Here is a 21830-nt window from a genome sequence, read left to right as displayed (position 1 = left end):
TAAACTCTTATAAATGTTATTTCCATGTAATGTTTTTTTTTTCTAATAATCATATTTCACCAAAATACGTGGACACACCGATAGGACCAATAGTGTAGTAATGCAGAACCAATGTAGCCTCCGCTTTGTTTTGGTCCGTATGGTTTTAACGTTACACCACTGTGTCCATGCATTAGTACATCTGTGACCGCTGTGGTAAAAAATATTTCTTTAGTGACTCCAGTCGCTTCTGCCCCTATAAATGTATCACAACATCAAATCAGATTGTTAGAGGGTTATTTCTTGCCATGGCTCGGGTAGTTAAAGTGTTTCGGACTCTGCGGAATCACTGGAAGAAGTCTACATTTGCTGTGTGTGTCCTGTCCTACGGAGGATACTGGCTGTATGGCAAACACTGGTGGGTTTCTATGTTAATGAAAAATGCATTGGATCCAATTCAAATCTGTTTGTTTGTCTTAAATTGTGTCTCTCATGTTTTATTAGTGACAGTCTTCTGCGCAGAGAGGCGTGTCAATTGGCCAGGGTATAGCATCACTCATGTTCCTTCTTTTACACACCGTAACGACGTTTTCTTTTAAGTAATTACACTACTGTTATTCATCTTTTAGGAATTTGGACGTCAACAGATCACCCCACAAGAGCGACTGAAGAAAGCTACAGTAATTTTGAACCCTGCAGCTTGTAGCGGGTAAGAAAAATACTCACAACTTTAATAGAAATGCACTCAAGCGCCAGTTTTGATGATTTTTCCCCCCTTTTCATATATTCATTTATTTATTTTCTTTCAGCAAAGCCAACAATCTATTTGAAAAGAATGCTGCTCCCATCTTACACCTGGCTGGTGTTGAGATTACACTCGTCAAGGTATCATGAACTATAATATCTTGCCATGCATTAATTATAAGCAGTGGTGGACAGTAACGGAGTAAATTTACTTGAGTACTGTACTTAAGTACATATCCAGAGGATTTGTACTTTACTTGAGTATTAGATTTCTTTGGTACTTATTACTCTTACTTGAATACATTTCCAAGACAAATATTTTTACTTTTACTCGAGTAAATTTCTAGGAAGGCTGAAAAATACTCGTTACTTTCAGGTCTGCTCTTTTTTCTTCTTCCCTAAAATCCTATTGGACACAAGCTGTTTTTGTCAAAGGAGGAGACCTATCACAGTGCACGCTCTCCACTGGGATGTACGTAAAGCGGAAATACGTCAAGCCTCCTCAAAACGATACCGCCAAAGTAGCCTGCGTTTGTCAAGACAGAGCCGCAACAAGTCAAGGCAGAGCCGCAACAATGGCTACGCCTGCGTCAGGAGAAGAAAGACAATCCGCTGAGTCGTCTGAGTCTGATAATGAGCCGGACTCGGAGCAGGGACTTTCACAAAATCCTTGGCCGTATCTTAACTCAATGTTTGAGTTCGACCGAGTAAAAAACGAGGGCACAGACAAACCACAGACATTTATTTTCAAATGTTTATTGTGTCTGCTGAAGCAGAACTACCTCTCTGCTTTCAACAACTCAACAGCTGGTTTCAAAGAGTTAATTCTCAGAAACAAGAGTTAAAAGATCCTTAAATTAATTTATAAAAATTTAGTAATTTACTGATGTGGAAAATAAGAAATTTACTCTTACTCTTACTTTTACTTTTACTTAAAGTAAATTTAAAAGCATTTACTTTTGGATACTTAAGTACCTTTAAAAGCAAGTACTTTTCTACTCTAACTCGAGTAATATTTTGACTGAGCTACTTTTACTTGTAACGGAGTAAATTTTGACCAGTAGTATTTGTACTCTTACTCAAGTACTGGGGTCGAGTACTCTGTCCACCTCTGATTATAAGTGACTTTTAGAGGGAATCATCAAATATCACCTCACATGTACACACTATGCATTTCTCCTGCAGACGGACTACGAAGGTCAAGCAAAAAAACTGATGGAGTTCATGGAACAAACAGACATGTTGATTGTAGCTGGAGGGGATGGCACAGTGCAGGAGGTCATCACAGGGTTACTGCGAAGGCAAGATCAAGTAGGTGTAATAAAGTAATATTAATATGCCAGTATTTTGTCATGTATGCATTAGCGTGGCTTGTATTTGGTTTGGTAAGTGTAAAATAAAAGTGTGCATTGTCTGCCAACAGGACACCTTTAGTAATACACCAATCGGATTCATACCACTGGGTGCTCAAAATACCCTGAGTCCAAGTCTTCACTTCCTCAGTGATAACAAGGTCAAGTAAGTAAATTATAAATATTATTACAAAGCCAAACTAATATTAAGATGTTCTGGATTTGTGTTAAATGTGGTGCAACGATGTTATTTCAGGGACATTACATCAGCTACACTGTCCATTCTGAAAGGAGAGACTGTACCTCTGGATGTGCTGCAAATTAAAGTGAGTTTATTGGTTATGTACAAAGTGACAGTCTCCAATGAAGTTAATTATCCTTCATATTTGTATAATTTATCTGTTTCTTTCACACATTTCACAATTTTAATCTAACAGAATGATTTCATATTATTGCTTTATTTTTTTATTTTGCATTGTTGGTTCATGCATGAGCACCTGAGCACAAGTTTAACTTGAGTTATTTTTGTTTTTGTAGGGAGAGAAGGAGCAGCCCGTGTTTGCTCTCACCGGTCTGCGTTGCGGAGCTTTTAGAGACGTGGCTGCAACAATCAGCAAGTACGATTACCCATGCTGCAACAATTATTGCAGTTTATTGAATAGACAATAATTCATTGTATTTCCATCCAGATATTGGTATCTCGGATCACTAAAGTCAAATGCGGCCCATTGGCTTCATACACTGAGGGTAAGGTTTATTTTCTCCCCTCGACTATGTCAGGCTGTGAATTTTCTGCAAAGTCATGTCATTCCCTTCTTGTGAACAAACACATAAGTAAAGACCCCCTTCATGTACATCTTTAGTCACGCAATAGTAAGTTAATATTCATTTTCAAAAGAAACCCTGTCGACATTGTTCATATTTTCCCCCCGAACTGAATCTTCAATCCCTATTTTACATCCTTGGAAGTATGAATGGTACATTCTTTACTGAGGTAATAGATTGTTTTAAATATTTTGTTGTTATTGGGTCTTACAATACTCTGTCTCTGTAAAATCTAGTTTTGCTGCTTCCTTATTAAAATTATCACACCAAAGTGATTTTAAGCAATTTCTTATTATTTTATTTTTTATTGTAATTGTTTTATATCAACTGTAACTTTCATTATCTTGTGGATATTCATGTATTTTATTAAACATAGTCGTACATTTTTGTAGGAGTGGCCTCTGGTCCGGGATATCTCAGTGTCCTACTTGGCTCCCACCCTTCGGCCTCCTGACTTGCCCCCTCAGAAGCCCCCCAGACCCAACTTACTCTACCGCATCTCACACAGACTGAAGAACTACTGGAACCCCCCAGTGGAGGGTAATGTGCAATATATTATTGTCTAGGTACTTGAATCAGAACACAATGATGCATACTGTTGTTTTCAATCGTGTTTTGGTTGTGTGTTTGTGCAGAGCCTCCGAAAGTGGAGGTTCCAGAGAAGTGGGAAGAGCAGCAGCTGTCAACGTTAGAGCTCTATATTCAAACGCACAACAAAAACCCAGTGGAGAGGGTTCGTAATAAGAATGTTGCACTTTTAAAAGCTTATAAATGATAAAGTTATAATCCTCACATTATGCTCCACAGGAGTTTTTTTGGTTTATGTATGTTGTCTTCCTGTTTGTGTCCTTTTTAGGGATTATTTATTTTTATAATTGTTGTTGTTTTAATATATCTATTTTTTAAACCATGCACCTTAAAGAAGATAGCATCCAATTTTGTTGTACCTGTACAAATGACAATAAAGACATTCTATTTTACATTCTATAGTTTTTTTTCCCCTGTCTCCCTGATTTTTATTCCTCTGTTTGATTTTTCAGCGACTGAATGACTCCCTGATGATCAGCGCAGAGCCAGACAACTTCACTGTGGGCGAGTTCATCACCGTCGGGTCAGTAGCTCCAATTTTTAAGTCTCCCAAAACTCACAGGGAGAACACTTCCAAAGAAATACAAATCGTTCAAAAAGTTCATGTTCACAATAATGAAGTAATCATTGTTAATGCTCTTCATCTTAGAAATAAAAAACAAGAAGACGCAACAGTGTTCACTAAAGAGTCCACAAAACTGGAAGCCAGTGCTTGTCGTCTGAACCTGCCAGAGGTGAGAAATGATTTACATGATTGTTTTTTTTTTCCTGACCCTCACCATCATTTTAGATAAAATAGAAACCAATTTTGGATTGTTCAAGTCTCAGTGAATCAGCTGTCGGAAGATTTAGAGTCTTTGTATTGTCTTGTAACTTGTGCATCTCTCCTGCAGGGTGTCTCTGGTTACTATAACATTGACAACGAGGAGTACGAGGCCATGCCTGTAGAGATCAGGCTGTTGCCAAGGAAACTACGCTTCTTCATCAGTGCAGAGCGCAGAGAGCAGCTTCTCTCACAGCCACAGTGAGGAGAAAACACAAAACCAGAAAGAAAACAAGAACAGCAGGACAAAACCAGATTTTGAGAGAAGCACCAGATGCCATCCAAACAATAAGTCATTGTAGTAAATGAATTCAGTCAATTTTTCACTACTTGTAACATAGAATATTAATTTGGAAATTATTTCATGAAGTGCGAAGACTATTGCATCACAGGCGGTGCACATAAAAAGGACCAAGAGTGCTTTTCTGAGTCCAAGATGTCTCACAGAAGGATTTTAAGTTTACTGAACAGTTTACTCTTGTCATCATGTTTGAATATGGTCGCTAACAATAACGTCTTTCCAGTTCCATAGAAACCTTGTTTTCTACATTTTTAAATGCTTTAAACCAGTCGCTGCAATAGATGAGCAGTAAAGAAGCAATCAAGTTTAAACTGAAGTCTTTGTTAAACTTGTTAGAAATGCTGAGAATCTGTGGTTGTAAGTGAGGGAGGAGGTTAAAGAAACAAGTGTACGGAGGTTATGCTAACGGTAACAAATAAAAAAATAAAACACATGGCTGGATTGTGAACTTGTTCCAGTAGCTTGGATCAGGAGTGTTGGCTCAACTTGGCGAGGCTGGGTTTGATCTGACAGATGGTACAGGCAGCAAATCTGCAGGATTAAACTGGTGGCTGCATTTCAGAAGCCTTTTCATATTTGACTATTCAGAAAAAAAACGAATGATTGGAGCATCACTCTTAAGTGTTAATTTGGCTTCATCAAATGGTGGCAAAGTGACCTCAACAGTTCATATTATGGTGAATTTGTGAATCAACTAAGTTTGACTAGTTTTGAGCACATTTATTTAGGTGTATATATAAACATATTACATACATAAACTGCATTTCTATCCATTAACTGTACCCAGTTCTGTAGTGTAAACGGTCAGGTTAGGTATGGAGAGGATAGATACCCCGGCTGGGTTTAAACCTTTTTATTGGGAGGCAATAGTGTTAGTTATTGCAGGGACTGATAACAGAAGTTCCCTCAATAGAGCTGCGCTGTATCTTTATTTCCACCCCATTTTCTAAATAAATTACAACTTTCTTATATATTACAACCTTATATAAATCTGTACACATATATATATATATATATATATATATAATTTTTTTTTTTTTTTTTTTTTTTTTGGGGGGGGGGGGGGGGGGGGTCTGTTGCACAAAAAGTCGATTAGACACCTACATTTTTTTATCAGTCATGTGAAAGTCAAGAGTGTGTTTATTTGCACACAAAGCTAATGCATGGCCCTGACTACAGGGCCTGCATTTTTTAATTGATCTGAAGAAAATGACAAATGCTAAAAATACTTTCAAATAAGTTTTCAATGTCTGTAAATGCCAAGGGTGGATGATAACTGCCAATATGCGAAATGGCATTAAAGGAGCCGTCTGTAAGAAATGGCCAAAACTGGTACTGCAGTCACTTTCAAAATATTGTTGAGCGGCGTGTACCCTCCCCCTCCTCCCCCCGACCAGAGGTTGCCAGGTAGGCTGCAGAATGCAGCAGGAACGTAGGCTGCCATGGCTGCGATAATTAGAGCCGAGCTGGCAACCCGGATACCGAAACAATACTGACTTGGTGATTGGGAGATAGGTGGAGGGTGGAGCTTCAGAAACAATACTGACTTGGTGATTGGGAGATAGGTGGAGGGTGGAGCTTCAGAAACAATACTGACTTGGTGATTGGGAGATAGGTGGAGGGTGGAGCTTCAGAAACAATACTGACTTGGTGATTGGGAGATAGGTGGAGGGTGGAGCTTCAGGCCAAAACAAAAAATGACAACATAAACATCATTTGAGGGCTGCAACTCCTCTTTTTAAACTGGAATATCCTGGCTTGAGTGCTGTTGTCAGTGACATAAGTATTTGAAATGAACATGATTTTTAAATGTCTGTTGACATATCGGGGTCATTTTATGATTCTTGTTATTATTGCTCTTACATACAGCTCCTTTAAATATGTAAAGATGTTTTTTTTTGTTTTGTTTTTTTTTAAACAAGAAAATTCCATATACATGCAGTCCTGCAAGTTATTTTCTACACAACACAGCAGTGTGTCAGACATATGTAAAAGGGGCAAGATAAGGATGTGCATTAGGTGAAAACAGGGTTATAAAGAAATATAAACAGGGAAATTCATGATGGGAGAGAAGCAAAGTATTAGATAACACTTATACCGTATCAACATTTTATTGTTTTACGATGGCAGTACAGTGAAAGGGACACCTGCTCATGCTATTGACTTGTGTGTACATAACTGACATCTCTTACAGTGTTTCACATTAGTAGAGGTGAAGACTTATCTGCTATTCTATGAATGTCCTTGATTTACAATACAATCAGGAAGAAAACAGTTACATTACATGGATGTGTTGCGGCGTGAGTGCAATACTTTTGCTGTCTCTGACATTCATTAGAGTGACACGCTGTACAAACAATTTGCTTAGCTGTTGCTGGTACACATCTGTGAACGTTTCCACAAAGAAGGCAATTTATACAGTGGCGTGTATTGGTGTACATTCTGTTTAACATTTAATATACACCTGTAAAGCAAACACCGTCAGAGGAAAGGTCCATATCTGGACAACATAACAGAGTAGGCAGAGTCCACACACACTTGAAGATCTTTCAGAAATGTGAAGGACGACATACGCGATCTTTCAGCAAAGAATGTGGTACAAACAGAAATGAGACAAGGCTCTCTGCTCTGAGTTTGAGAATGTATTTTTTAAGGCTCCATTTGAAATCTAAAGCTTATAAATCCTTGTATTTCACATACTATCCTTAGTGCACTTCGTTACTTTGTTTATTTTTTCCTTTTAACCCTGAAAAAATCTTCAGGTCAAGCTCAAGAACAGATCAAATTGTAAAACCCGTCCCCGAATCAGCAGTTCTCAGCCTGGGGATTAACCCCAAACCCATTATTTTTGGAATAACGAACCAAATATAGAACTAAATGTCAACTAGTGATTTTAAAATGCATGTTTAAAAAATACTTTTAGCTTGCATAAAGGGGGGGGTGGGGTTAAGATACAATCCTTTCAACTTAGTAAAGGCAAAAAAGAAAGCCTCATGTTCCAACATGGAACAAATTATCACTGTGATTGACAATGTGATTGATGAAATAAAATGTGTTCTTGCCCAGTGGGGCTGCGACGAAAGGCCTGAGGGAAACCCTCAGCTGGTATAGCTGGAGCTCCGTCTAGTAGTGAATCCACCCACAGAGAAGGAGTTTCTGCTCAGTAAATCAAACACAAAAAGTTACAGTTAAGCATGACTGTGTGCGTCAGAAAAGAGTCCAGTGGTGGACACGGTGCAGCATTTACGTGTTACAGAGTTCATTAAATAGTCCTTCACCAACAATGACAAACGGAAAGCTACAACACGTAACAAAGAAATATGTTTCCAGAACATACCCACACTATAACAAACACAGGGAAACAAAAATCACATCTAACTTGTGCGGAAAGTGCATGAAGATTAAAGTATTTACAACCTTTTCTTTCTCATGACCTTCATATTCATTCCCCATGTGTACGTGTAATTATATATATATATATATATATATATATATATATATATATATATATATAGTGTATGTAGCAACATTATTCTGTTGTATCTTGCGTTTCACTTTTAGTTAGGAAAAAAAGCAGTAAAAAAAAAGATAATAAAAGATAATTCAGTGAGGCTGAATGCATTTTACATGGAAAAGATTTCAACACACCGACTCCTATTGCTTCCTTTTTGAAAGGCAAATAAAGTGATCAAAAAGCTTTCATTTTACCATTTACAGTAGTAGATTTACCAGAAGAGGAAAGACATACACATTGTGGGGTTACAGCAGAAGATTTGAGTTGGATTTTTCTTGCGTCCCAATTCCTTAACTGGAAGTGGATCCGTCTCCAGCGTAGAACCGGTCCGGATTAAACCATGCTTCAGACAACGTGGAAGTGGACATTGAAACTGCAGAACCGTGAAAGTGTCATTGACTTCTGTGTTGTGACAACAACCAATAGTCCAGCTGTGAAGATGTTTGTTTTGTTTCTTCACTCGGCGCTGCAGTCCTGACCACATCAGCCAGAATCAGTCCAACAAGCGCAGACACAAGAGAAGAGAATCATTACTGTCAGAACAGTATTCTAGGGGTGGCGTTAGATGTGAATAGCTATAAGAGTTCACAGCTGCTCTGTGGTTCTGTCTGCTCGCAAAGTGTTTATCCACTTCTGTGATCCAGTGCGGGATGTTAGGTGTGCTTATCCCCCACAGTGGAGTGTCTCCACAAATCAGAGGAGACACACAAAGTGGAAAGAGACACCCGGGAGGAAGGGATAGAGAACAAAAAGTTCCATGATGGAGGCAGTGTCTTCAGTGTGTCTCGGTGGGTGTGGGCCTCGTAGGCACTAATAACCCTGGGGCCCATTGAAGTCTCCCGGAGCTGAGGGGACTCAGGGGCAGCACAGGTTGTCTACGACAAGTGTGACATTGAGGCCGTACACCTCCAGCAGGTCGATGAGGAAGGAGCGGTCGCCCTGGGGATCCAGCCCCATGGCCCTCATGTGATCCACGGTGAGGGTGGGATCAGAGCTCCCAGCCACCTCCGACAGAGTCTGGAAGATGCGGTTATTCAGCTCCATGAAGAACCTTGGAAAACATTAATAATACATCATCAGCGTACATTAAAAGAACTGCCGAGTTTGATCTCTGAAAGGTTGAAACAAGCTGAACTCTTTTTGTAGCAAGACACTTCTGAAGGACTCACAGGATGAAAAGATCCTCTTCGTTTGATGTGCAGTCTTCCCCCACCTCCTGAGAGTACAGCAGCATTTGCCTGGAGAAAAAAGTTATCTGTTGCCATGAAATATATATGATATGAAAGAAGAAACAAAACATACACATACAGGCCAACATTTACAGTTTTCCAAGCCTATTTGGCTGCGCCTTTTATTTAAAAGGAGCATATTTACATTTTCAAATACATTTATAAGACTGAGGAATACATAAGGATTTTTGTATTCTTTATTCTCACAGCTCAATATTGACCTTTACTCTTGCTTTACTTTTTATGTCTTTATGTATTCTTTATTTTAAATTCTAATTGTTGATAGTAAATAACCAAAGCAGTAAATTATATTGAATATGTGGTTATTTTAGAACACACATGAATCTGTTTCAGCAGGATTTTACACAGTCAGTCAGACTTGATACATCTTTAATGTGACCTTCCGACAAGCAGAAAACCAGAGAAAAGTAAATATTTGATCATCAGAAATGTTTTAGAATAAGTCTAGCATGTATGTATGTTGTTGTTATCTCTTATGTCTTTATATTTTGAATATCTGAAATTCCTACATCAACTGTATATCAGCTGCACAGGGTGTGATTTAGTTTTGAGTGTGGGCTCACCTCTGTTCACTCAGTTTACTGTACTTCTCCTTATCTGCTGCGTTAAGTCTGAGCAGCGGTTGCAGGTGGCCTCTGTGAGTCTTCACATTCTGGTTATCAATGTAGACGTCATACAGCTCCTTCTTGTCTTCAAAAATCTTCTCTGTAGTGCCTTAAAACAACACAAAATGCTCATGTACAAGGAACGATTCTAGATAAACAGTGGCCGGTTAAAGGTAAGGTAAGTCATTTCTAGGTGACATCACATCTACTGATGTTTGAAGAAAAACAACTATAAATGAATGTTTGGGAACTGGCTGCCCCTACTCTGTCCAGTTCACAGTGCAAGGACTGTGCATAAAGACTGTTTTTCTTTTTTCTTTTTAATTTTTACTCACAACATGAGCAGCAAATTGATGGTGAGGAGAGACTAGCTGACTGTGAGTTCGTATAGAATCACTTACCCTATCTTTAACCATTTTACTGTAAGATAAACATTTACTCACAAGCCACATATGACACCTCCGTTTCCAGGGCGCTGATGTCAGCTATGTTAATGTAGAAGAAAGGCCGGAGTTCTGGCACAGAAACCCCAATTCCAGGTATGGAAACGTTGGCCAGGCAACAACAGCAATACACTGATGGAACAGAAGAAAACACTGAAAAAGCAGACCGTGCATCATATACGTTTTTGTATTAGTAAAAATATGCTGCACAAATAGCTGACAACAAGTCTACATCCTGCACACTAATGACAATGACAGGTGAAGCAGCTCACCTCTATAGCACACCACACCTACAGGTGGAGGGGAGAAGATGAGGAGACGCTTACGAAGCAGCGCAAACTTCCACAGCACCATTATCTGCTCCCCGAAAAACTGGATGAACTGGGACATGCAGCCAGCCGGGTGGGTGATCTGCCGGGAGGAAGTGGCGACAAATGAGGTCTTTCTTGCTGTGCTTTGATACTCGGGACAGACCAGTCTCATAGTTATGAATGTGTTCTGCTGTCAAACCTTCATTTCGGGATGCATGCAGCGGTTTATAGAAGTAACGCTCCAGGTTGGGCAAGCTGTGACCAGGCCGTTTCCTGAAGGGGGAAGAACAGCTTTCTTATCCTCGTAGAAGGCCTCTAGTGGGGAATATTGGCCTGGACACTGCAGCTGGTGTCTGCAAGACAATGGCAGGAAAACAAACGATATAGACCTGTGTGAGTCATTCAAATCTCTTAGGATTGTATAACCAAAGCACAAAACAAATGTGCTTTCAGGAAATAACGTTTCTTTTTTCAGTTTTGAGCTGCAAATTCATCAAGTCCATATTGATCTCCTGAGGAAATGCATGCATCTCAGAGCTCATGATAAGCTAAAGCACCGTAGCCTCCATCTGCAATTATTCACTCAATCAGCATTTGTTACAAACAGTCCCCTGAGCATATACACATAAAACGCCCTTCATTCGTCCCACCAAGGACCACGACACCCATATTAAAAGAACTTATGCAAACACCACTTGTGCAGTGAATTTGTGCAGATATGTGGAAGATATTGGCCATAATTTTGTGTCATTTTACATAAGTATGTGATCATTTGTCCAGTTTTTCTACTTTTTATTGGCTATATTGGATGTTTTGATTGTACATTTGTCTTTTTATTTCTTTTTGAAGCCATACTCTTTGTTCATTTAGGTTTAATTTAGGGTATTGTGTCTTACATATTGGGCTTTCGCAGCTAACCAGTCTATGTGGTAAGTTTTATTTATTGTTGCCCATTTTAGATTGTTTTAAATCTAAATGGACAGCACTTCATACAGCAGCTTTTTGATCTTGTCTAGAACCTACAAAACACTTTTACAATGCGTTTCTCATTTACCAACTCCCTCTAACACCCTAGAGTTTGTTTGTGTATTCAGAATTAGAGCATTTGCAATTTGATTTTGTCCTTGAATTGCATTAGGTAATTTGAAGTCTCCTAAATAATAATTTCCTGTTTGCCTAGCACTTTAAACATTCAACACTAACAACAGATTTTGTCCAGTTATTTTCATCTTAATGAACACAGATTCTAAAGCTGGATTAATCTTAATAAAGTATAAACTAAATAACCATCAAGTGAGACTGAGGTAGATCCACTTATACCTATAACACGAAACTGTATGGATGTCAGATACTTATAAATATTCAGTGAGAGTCAAGTTGTTATAAAAGGACTGAAGCAGAAGAGCAATGTCAAAGAAAAAGAGAAGAAAAGATGCTGTCAAGGTTTCCTCAGGCTTTGTGTTTGTACTGCACAAAAACACTGCGTGTCAGTGGGTTCTTGTGACAAAAATTCACCTAACCGGGACTCTGGGTTCATGTTTTATTGATGAGAACATTTTAAACAAAGAACAACGGTTTGGGGGGTTGCTGTATGTAGAAAAACATGGGAAGACAGTCGGGAGGGAGATAAATATAAAATGCAAATAAGGCTGTTGCTGCGAAAAAAATAACTCAAGGGTAAAAAAAACAAATAAATAATAAAGTCTACACATACACACACAGCATGGCATTACCTGACTTGGTTCTCCAGGAAGTGCATGTAACGATAAAGCAGGGTGTACGAGGGAGACAGGATTCCCACAGACTTCATCCGTGCTCCCCGCTCCAGCTCACTCTCTACAGGCATGTTTGCAAAACAGGCCAGCCCGAAGTAACCGCCTTTACGAAAATATCTAACCAGAGGCAAAACAAACAGTGAGTATAAACGCATAGAAAGGTTTCTGAGAAGATGCAGGATTAAACTTCAGGGGGTACGTACATAAAATCATTGGTTATTCGATGGGAACCGCTGGCCATCGACTTGAATTCAACTCCATCAAGGTTCATGTCATGAGGCAAGCACCATTCAATCATATTACCTACAACACACACACACACACACACACACACACACACACACACACACACACACACACACACACACACACACACACACACACACACACACACACACACACACACACACACACACACACACACACACACACACACACACACACACACACACACACACACACACACACAGTATTAAAACCATGAAGTCACTTCCTATTCTCCCACAACTTTCTTCCTGGCTACTTCCTCAAATTCATGAAGGAGCAAGAGGTCAGGGACACCGAGGGGACTGACTCAGCTGCTGACACTAAACACTGTATTACCACTATGTTCTTCCTCCTTCTCCTTTTACATCTGATGGCATATGGATCCCACCCCTATAAATGCAAGGTTTTTGATCTCTTGCCTGTGTTGACGTTTTATTGGTGAAATATTTGGCAGTTTACAAAAAGAGGAAATGCTTGAGGCTACCAATAATTAAGGCCATTTCATCAGCTTGGATTGCCATTCTGTTAAAAAAAAAAATCATCAGACATTAATCTCCTCGGAAAGCCCTTACTACTCGATAAAAATGCATTGAAGCGAAAAAAGGAGATCACGAGCAGGGGCGAAAATCCCGGGGGGGACAGGGGGGACAAGTCCCCCCCATTAGTAAAGCTGTCCCCCCCTAGAATAATTTGAGACAGAATTAATAATTTTGGAACAATGCAGTAGTATTTAGTAGTGATGCACCAAAATGAAAATTTGTGGCCGAAACCGAAATCGAAAATAATAATAATAAACAGTAAAATCTCATTACACTTAAAACAAGAGTCATCACCAGAAAAATAACTTGTTATTTGACAATTTTCACCTGTTTCAAGTAAATTTTCACTTGAAATAAGTAGAAAAATCTGCCAGTGCGACAAGATTTATCTTAAGCAAAACAATCTTGTTCCACTGGCAGATTTTTCTACTTATTTTAAGTGAAAATCTACTTGAAACAGGTGAAAATTGTTGTTTTTTTCCAGTGATGAGTCTTGTTTTGAGTGTGATGAGATTTTTTTAACTAGAAATAAGACAAATATTTTGATTTTGGGTTTTGGGTTTTTGGGTTTTTGCAGTGTATTATGTCAGATGTGCTGTATTACTGCCACCTTCCTGTCTTTCTTTCTGCCTGTTTGTGAGATAGAGATGAAAATGTCAAAATGCTGTATTAAAGGAAGGCTAAAACTTTTATTCCTTGTCCCCCCCTGGATTTATTCTCTAAAATTTTACTGTTTATTGTCCCCCCCCCCCAACTATGAAACGGGATTTTTAGCCCCTGATCACGAGACATCACATGGTAAACCATTGCAAACTACGCAGCTTAGTTTCAAAATGACAGAAGAAGAGACGCCCTCCTCACTGACTTACCCGATCTTGTGTCAAAAGTAACCACAAACACGGCGACGATCTGGTCCTTCTCTTCCCACTGGTGCCTGGCCGTGAGGCCGGGGAAGGGGACGGGGACGGGGTGGGGGCGATCATCGCAGCCGCGGCCGGACGGCTCTGTCCGCGCAGGGGCGGCGGCAACAGTCCTGGCCGGGCTACAGGTGACCACGGCGGGGGTGGTGGCGGGGATGGTGATGGTGGTGGCGGGGATGATGGTGGTGGTGGGGATCGGGGTGTGCGCCCGGGCTGAACTCTTCCCCGCCGCGGAGCCCGGTTCCCGGGGTGGCTGAGGCGGGGTCTGGGCCGCCTGGCCGGGGTCAGGTGGAGGCATCTCCTCCCAGTCCAGCAGCGGGGCTCGGTCCGACTGCTCCACCATGTTGCTGCTGCAGCTCGGATCACACTCTGGTATGCGGCTGTGAGACTGACTTCAGATGCACCGGAGCCGGACCATGGCTTCCTGCTGCTGTGTATTTGTAAGCGTGTCACATCCCCGGGCGGGCTGCTCTCTCCTCCCGTCTCTCTGTTGTGATGACGTGCGCACTTCCGCCCACGTGTCTGCATTACTATTTCATACGGTGACCTAATTATTGTTGTGAATTGTTTTGCGTGAAAAAACTGTAACAGTTTTATGGTTGCTCTTGTAGCAGCACATTTTGGAAAGAACTTGAGAGCTATATATTATGTAAAAACAACACATAAGATCAACATTGAAGGGAAGAACATTATCACTTATTTTGGATTCAAAAAGAAAAAAGGTATGCACTATTGTCAATCTTTATATTTTATTAGGAAAATTTCACATCCATGAATGTAAATTCCAAAACTCTTCTACGTTATTTAACTTGTTTTTGATTGAAGTTAATTATCATCTCAAGTCTCTTAAATCAATCACCAATAAGAAATGTATATCAATGATGGATATCCATTCTGAGATTTTCAACCATTAAGTAGTCACAAATTTAATTTTCATTTTATGCAAAATTTTATAATGTCTGTCACACCAAGGTTTTGTTTCGTTTATGTATTTGTTTTATTTTTTCTTTATTTAATGTTCTTTATTTATTTTCTTTTCAAATGTTCTTGTTGATAATGCATGACTGTGCTCTGTCATGCTGATGTTGCACAGGTTGTGTGAACTGAAATGTCTGCTTGTTGCACATTGTTTGTATATTGCAAATTTTCAATAAAAAATAAAAGTGTGTGTGTGTGTGTGTGTGTGTGTGTGTGTGTGTGTGTGTGTGTGTGTGTGTGTGTGTGTGTGTGTGTGTGTGTGTGTGTGTGTGTGTTATAATAAAACACATGATGTGCAGTTTGCATACATATTCAATTATATTCACTTATAACTTTGACAGAACTTTTATAAATTTGTCATGTCATTTCATTTGTGAATTTGCAGGATATTGTGATAATCCAACGATTTTTCACGTGGATTCATATCAGAAGTGCTTCTGTGACAATGAAACGACTACCCAATACCCAATTACCATTCACTTTAATGAATAAGTCAACCAATCCATGCACAGGACACATAAAACAAGGCTGGACACATCTTGACCCGGTGGCATAATTTATTTAAGCAGGAAGTCATCTACATATGTGGCGCGAAATTCAAGCGTGTTTCTGGTGACGCGGCTGGTGGCGTGTTCGTGAGTCAACTTTTTTCCTTTTTTTTTTTTCTCTGTAAGTGTTAAACTACCTGTTTATCTAACAAATATTATTTTTCGGACTTCCAGGTGTGTCTAAAACAGCACCACACCGTGTCTGGTTTACTTTGTTTTACTTGCGTCATTAAACCTCGCACACCCTTCTACTGTATTGCCTAATGGGGCGTTCAGGTTACTCGGAATTCAGAGTTGCGACTCCGCTGCTAGCCGTTGTTAGCGATACTGATTCTTTACAACGTTGTACGTGAAGTTTAGGACACAGAAACATGGTTACATCACGTCTGCTGATTTAAAAATGTAGCATTATTATGTGTATGTCTGACTTGAGGTCCATAAAATGTACAGAATTGTTATAAACTGTCAAATTAGCTGAGTATTTATTTACTGTGATGATGATGGTAGACTCAGCCATGTTGAAATGCTTCCAAGTACAAAGTGAATATGCATCAATAAATTAACAATCCAGACTAATATTAGCCTATTGACTAATACGTGGATTTGTTTTGTGGAAGTCCACAAGATGCTTTTCAGTAGAGTGTTTTGTAACAATAAAAAACACTTGCTGGTTTAAAAGTTAGGAGAGTTAACTTGCCTCTACAGGCCTTTTTGTATCCATCATCTTTCCACTTAAACCATAGTCTCAATGCGTCCATGAAAACATCACAGTGGCTATGCTGTCAGGATTACTACCTAATCTGATAAAAGAAACCTTTCCCATAACCAGGCCCTAGCCATGGCAACATTATTCGATGGGATCAACCAGCAGCTGGATTTCTCCAGCTGTGGAGAGGAGGGAGGCAGCAGCAGCAGCAGCAGCAGCGACACCTTGGATGACTCCCCTTCTCTGATCCACGGTCCCACCATGACTTGCAGAACACCCCGACTGCAACGCCACCGTAGCAGAAGAAACACCTTGTCTTCCCCTTTACAGTGCACCAGCCCCATACCTTATGCTTCCTGGAAGAAGTTGAGGCTGTGCGACTCCCCCAGCACACCTAAGGTGAAGAATAACTAGGAGCGATTGGGCCTTTTATGAGCCCCCTTTGTGGATCAGTTGAATAAATGTGGATATTGGATGTGTCTTTTTGCTTTCTGCTTGTAGAGTTTGCTTTCAAAGTCATCACAGCCTTGCTCCAGCATGAAGACATGCCGCCGCCAGAGGAGCCTGTGTTTTGTTACGGCTGCTGCAAATCATACTCAGGCGCCTTCTGTCAATGTGAATCCTTTCACCCCTGACGTAGTACGCAGGAACAGCGAGCAGCAGTGGAGGAACAGTTGCAAGAGTGATGACGACGATGATGAACATGAGCCCAGGTAACTATGGCTCTTTTATAGTAGGTCAGATTAGTGAGAGTCAGTACTCGAGTTGAGGGGGGATGAGGGGGGACGGCATCCCCCCTGAAATAAAAACGGTAAAAATCATCCCCCCTGTAAAACTGCCATCCCCCCTTTCCATCCCTTGTCATTTCATCAATGAATGTGGTTTTACTGCTATTTCAACATTTAGAGTCATCACCAGAAAAATAACACCAGAAAAATAACTTATTTGACAATTTTCACCTGTTTCAAGTAAATTTTCACTTGAAATAAGTAGAAAAATCTGCCAATGGGACAAGATTTATCTTCTCATTACAAGCAAAAAAATGTTCCACATGCAGATTTTTCTACTTATTTTAAGTGAAAATCTACTTGAAACAGGTGAAAATTGTTGTTTTTTCCAATGATGAGTCTTGTTTTAAGTGTAATGAGATTTTTTTACTTAAATGAGACATTTTAACTAGAAATAAGACAAATATTCTTGATAAGATTTTGAGTTTTTGCAGTGATCCATTTTACTTATCCTATGAAGGACAGAGGCATATTGATAAGTTCAGAAAACAGTTTTTTATTGTTGTGTTTTGATGTATTTGATGTAAGCCCAGTGGATATTTAAAGCTTACAGAAGGCTGCATTTAACTGCTGCTATGTCATTCCTGCAGTATTTCTGCAGGTGTTTTTGTCAGTGCTATTTGTTATATATTATATTATTTGTAATCGGCACAAATTATCTGTCCCCATATGATAAAATCCACCATCCTCCCTGATTGTTTTTTACAACTTGAGTACTGGTGAGAGTGGCAAAGATGGTTGTTGTATTTTATTAAGAGGTGAGTTCTTGGTGGTTAAAATCTGTCATTTAGAGCATCTCTGATATCTGGTAACTTACTCCATCTTGGTTGCTGATCTAAAATGCAATCATTGAGGCTGAAATTGAGTTTAACGTGTTGAGAGGTTAAAATAACTCTAAAGCTTACCTTTCATTATATCCCTATATGCAAATAGAGGCCTTTTGCAGCTCTGTGCAGAGTATAGAAATGTCTAAATGCGCTCCCCATTTTTCAGGTTGAAACACAGCCTTGAATCATCTGAAGAGGACGATGAAGCCTTTCTCCCTCCAAAGGTATAACTATTTTCATCAGTGCTCATGATGAATGCACTACTCTCTCTCCAGTACTTCTGATAAGATGTCATCACCAGGATTTGTCATGTTCAGCTGCCTCCGCGCAGCTTGATTTGTCCAAAATTATATGCTGTCAATTCTACTTCCGGGATTTCTCTAAGGAATCTCCAGCTAAATAAAGAAACTGCTGTCAGAATATTCAGAAACTCTCTTCCCTGAGGAAGCGTTGCCATATTTAGTGAGGCACCACAGAAAAACGCAGGCTGTTCTGGCTTTAGTCGAAATCAAGACTGTGACGTGCGCTCCTACTTCAGCAGTATTTTTGGTTTTACCACTGTGCCCTCTGTCTGCTAATCTGCCAGAGACGAGCTGTCCAATCCCTCATGCTGTCTCGGTATGAGAGCGAGTTCCTGGAGCTGGAGCGCATCGGTGTGGGCGAGTTTGGGGCAGTTTATAAGTGTGTGAAGAGGCTGGATGGATGCCTGTATGCCATAAAACGATCTCGACGGCCCCTGGCAGGTTCTGCCAATGAGTGAGTCAGCACTATTTTGCTTTCTGCCAGAGATGGATTAGTCCTTGTTGCGTGCTTTTTATTTTTTTACTTTGATTTGATTTATAAGGAGTTCTGTGTTATCAGGAAGCTTGCTCTAAAGGAAGTATACGCTCATGCTGTTCTTGGTCACCACCCACACGTTGTTCGCTATTATTCAGCATGGGCAGAGGATGACCACATGATCATTCAGAATGAATACTGTGATGGTAGGTGTCAATGTAATATCAAAATAACTACGTCAATGTCTAAAATTCTCAACATCGGCCTTTAAAACATTGAATCATGTTTTATGTCAAGGTGGGAGTCTCAATGATGCCATTATGAAGAAGGAAGCTCAAGATGTAATGTTTACAGAGGCTGAACTGAAAGATCTGCTTTTGCAAGCATCTATGGGTGTAAAGTACATCCACAGCTCAGGCCTTGTCCACTTGGATATCAAACCAAGTAAGTCTCTGGGCCCATTTCTCATTCTGGACATGAATTCAGTGTCTAGTTTTTGCACAGACAAGTTGTTTGTGCCAAAAAAAAACCCATTCCCAAATGAGTTTATGTGGGAATGTTTTAGAGTGTTTTTTTTTTTGTTATATTATATTTTTATTATTATGTTATATTTTCCTTGTAGGCAATATCTTCATTTGCCAGTATCAAACCACATTTGTGGTGGGTGAAGGGGAGAGTGAGGAGGAAGATGATGAAAGACCTTCAGCAGGAGTCATTTATAAAATTGGTACTGAATATGACTTAGTTTTGTTTTTGTGTGTTTGTTTGTAGATACTTTTTAAATTTCCCTCAAATGTTTCTGCAGGTGATCTGGGCCATGTTACATCAACCAGTAGTCCTCAAGTCGAGGAGGGAGACAGTCGCTTTTTGGCCAGTGAAGTCCTGCATGAAGTAAAATGAATTAAAAATGCACACCCTCTCTTGCTTTATTTATTTCTAGCTTTGATTTCTCATTTCAGTAGTCTCTCTGCTCCCCAGGACTACAGCCAACTCCCCAAGGCTGACATATTTGCTCTGGGCCTCACTGTGCTGCTGGCAGCTGGCGCTGCTCCTCTACCACAAAATGGAGATCAGTGGCACAGGCTTAGAGAGGGGCAACTTCCCAGGCTGCCGCAAGAGCTCTCCCCTCCCTTTAGAGCATTACTTAATGTATGGATGTTCCTCTTTCAGTATAATTAAAAATAGAAAATTGGGATTTTTAAAGCTGCCATTTGTATGTATGGTCTGTTTTGTAAATCTTGAGATGTTGATGTTTCTTTTTTCAGTCGATGCTGGATCCAGACTCGATGAAGAGGCCATCTGCCAGGGAGCTTTGCAGACACACACTCTTGAAGGAAAAGAGGACTGAGAGGCTTGCTGCTCAGCTACAAAAAGAGCTCAATGTTGAGAAGTTCAAGATAGCAATACTTGAAAAGTAAGATGTGGGGAGGGGCAGGGAAAGATTTAACCTGCATTCTCAGTATTGGGTTTGCGAGCCACCTAAATACAGTATTTAGTTGTTAAAGTCTGACTCCCAGAAGAAAGTGTTTGGTTTTTCTTTAACTGTTTTCTTTAGTAACTCTCATTGCTGATATCCCTTTACACTTTCATTAATCTCTTTGTATGCATGTAGACTTTTTAAAGATCATAGCTCTATTTGGAGTTCTACTGTAATTATTGAATGTACTTTAACAGCTAAGACTTTTTTTTTTTGTTTTTTTTAAGGTGTGCTAAAGTGAGGATGAATGAAAGGAATTTAGTCTAATGAGCATTTTGAATAGTGCAACATTAGGTTTCACCCAACATCCTTCAGTTTCTTTTAAATACACTGCAATGCAGCTATGAGACCAGTAGGTGGTGTAATTTGAAAACAAACTGGTGGCAGCATGGCATAAGTGGCGAATATTTTGTCTGGATGTGAAATTGGACTCTGTATATTAATGCTTAGACTGATACCAATTACTTCTATTTTTCTCTTAGAGAGCTCGAGGAGGCGCGTCGGGCAGCTTTGTCCCCGAAGCAAAACCTTTCTCCAGGACTGAAATGTGCCAAGATGGGGTCTCTACCTAGACTAGGGAGGAGGCTTGTTGGTAGGAAGACGGCACGGTCCATGAGCTTTGGTGGTCCGGTGTCTGGCATCTAATCACAACTGTGACCTACTGTGCTGTAACATGGCTCTCCCCCTCTAACAAGTCTCAAGTAAAAATGTTGAATGAAGCAGTGTGGTACAATTGCCCTTGCAAGGATGGTGGCAGAAATGATTAGGGGTAGAGTTATGTTTTCTGAGGGAACTTTTGAATGCTGCTGATTTTTAATGGACTTTTTATTCAAGCAAGGCTTCATCTTGTAACTGCCATGCACCAGTGTGCTTGATCAAATGCTTTTTTAAATTGTAAATAAAACTTTTAAGCCTTTTATTTTTTTTGCCTTTCAGTATAAAATCATATGCATGCTTGTGATGTGTCAAATTGCTATAATATTTATTTTCCCTGTCCAAAGTACAGGGACTTTCCAGTAGGAGTGTTATCTGTAGCTCCAGTTAACTGTATGCATGTTTTGAAATGTCACGTTGAGTGTTTGTCACAGGCCACATGATTAAATTTGATAAGACAATTTTTGAAATGGGAAATGTTTGTCCAAGCAGTAACTGATATAAATATTTACAGCACTTCATTCGATGCTGCGGTTATAACTAGGTGAATTTGCTTAGCAGTTCTGATATTTTCTCAGTTTTTCTAAAGGGTTTTAAAGAGTCCAGTTACTTCTCGTCTGTATAATCTCAAGACAAAAGTACTTTATAAAACCGTTTTTAATTGCTGAACGTTATTGTCCTCTCTTCTTTGGCTCCATAATTTATACGTTTTTTTTTTTATTCTTCAGATTTCATGGAATGGATAAGGTGAAACTTATTCATGACATAAAGACTGAATCAGTACTTATGTAGCTTTTGATGTATTTCTGATTTGCCCTTAGGTTAAAGAATATGGTTCA

General features: G+C 39.7%; 3 protein-coding genes across 3 annotated transcripts; 2 read left to right on the top strand and 1 right to left on the bottom strand.

Moving 5' to 3' along the window:
* Window positions 1-131: 131 nt before the first annotated feature.
* On the top strand, window positions 132-5045 carry agk (acylglycerol kinase). The gene is made up of 14 exons (XM_061722546.1): window positions 132-397; window positions 484-523; window positions 609-688; window positions 789-864; window positions 1909-2034; window positions 2147-2241; window positions 2332-2401; window positions 2613-2692; window positions 2765-2822; window positions 3293-3440; window positions 3536-3633; window positions 3941-4011; window positions 4138-4222; window positions 4382-5045. The coding sequence occupies exons 1-14, from the start codon at window positions 288-290 to the stop codon at window positions 4514-4516; spliced, it is 1272 nt and encodes a 423-aa protein (XP_061578530.1). The 5' UTR covers window positions 132-287; the 3' UTR covers window positions 4517-5045.
* Window positions 5046-6704: 1659 nt separating this feature from the next.
* dennd11 (DENN domain containing 11) lies at window positions 6705-14722 on the bottom strand. The gene is made up of 9 exons (XM_061721344.1): window positions 14186-14722; window positions 12714-12813; window positions 12469-12627; window positions 10935-11088; window positions 10697-10835; window positions 10425-10556; window positions 9940-10090; window positions 9296-9364; window positions 6705-9177 (listed from the first exon to the last, which is right to left on the bottom strand). The coding sequence occupies exons 1-9, from the start codon at window positions 14577-14579 to the stop codon at window positions 8982-8984; spliced, it is 1494 nt and encodes a 497-aa protein (XP_061577328.1). The 5' UTR covers window positions 14580-14722; the 3' UTR covers window positions 6705-8981.
* Window positions 14723-16600: 1878 nt separating this feature from the next.
* wee2 (WEE2 oocyte meiosis inhibiting kinase) lies at window positions 16601-21575 on the top strand. Its single transcript, XM_061721343.1, has 11 exons — window positions 16601-16867; window positions 16970-17181; window positions 18250-18307; window positions 18670-18839; window positions 18945-19066; window positions 19158-19304; window positions 19483-19587; window positions 19666-19751; window positions 19839-20009; window positions 20126-20274; window positions 20820-21575. The coding sequence occupies exons 1-11, from the start codon at window positions 16601-16603 to the stop codon at window positions 20980-20982; spliced, it is 1650 nt and encodes a 549-aa protein (XP_061577327.1). The 3' UTR covers window positions 20983-21575.
* The last annotated feature ends 255 nt before the right edge of the window (window positions 21576-21830 follow it).

This window comes from Cololabis saira, chromosome 5, assembly GCF_033807715.1.
Source record: "Cololabis saira isolate AMF1-May2022 chromosome 5, fColSai1.1, whole genome shotgun sequence".
Taxonomy (NCBI): domain Eukaryota; kingdom Metazoa; phylum Chordata; class Actinopteri; order Beloniformes; family Belonidae; genus Cololabis; species Cololabis saira.
This window is presented reverse-complemented; position numbering and strand designations above follow the sequence as displayed.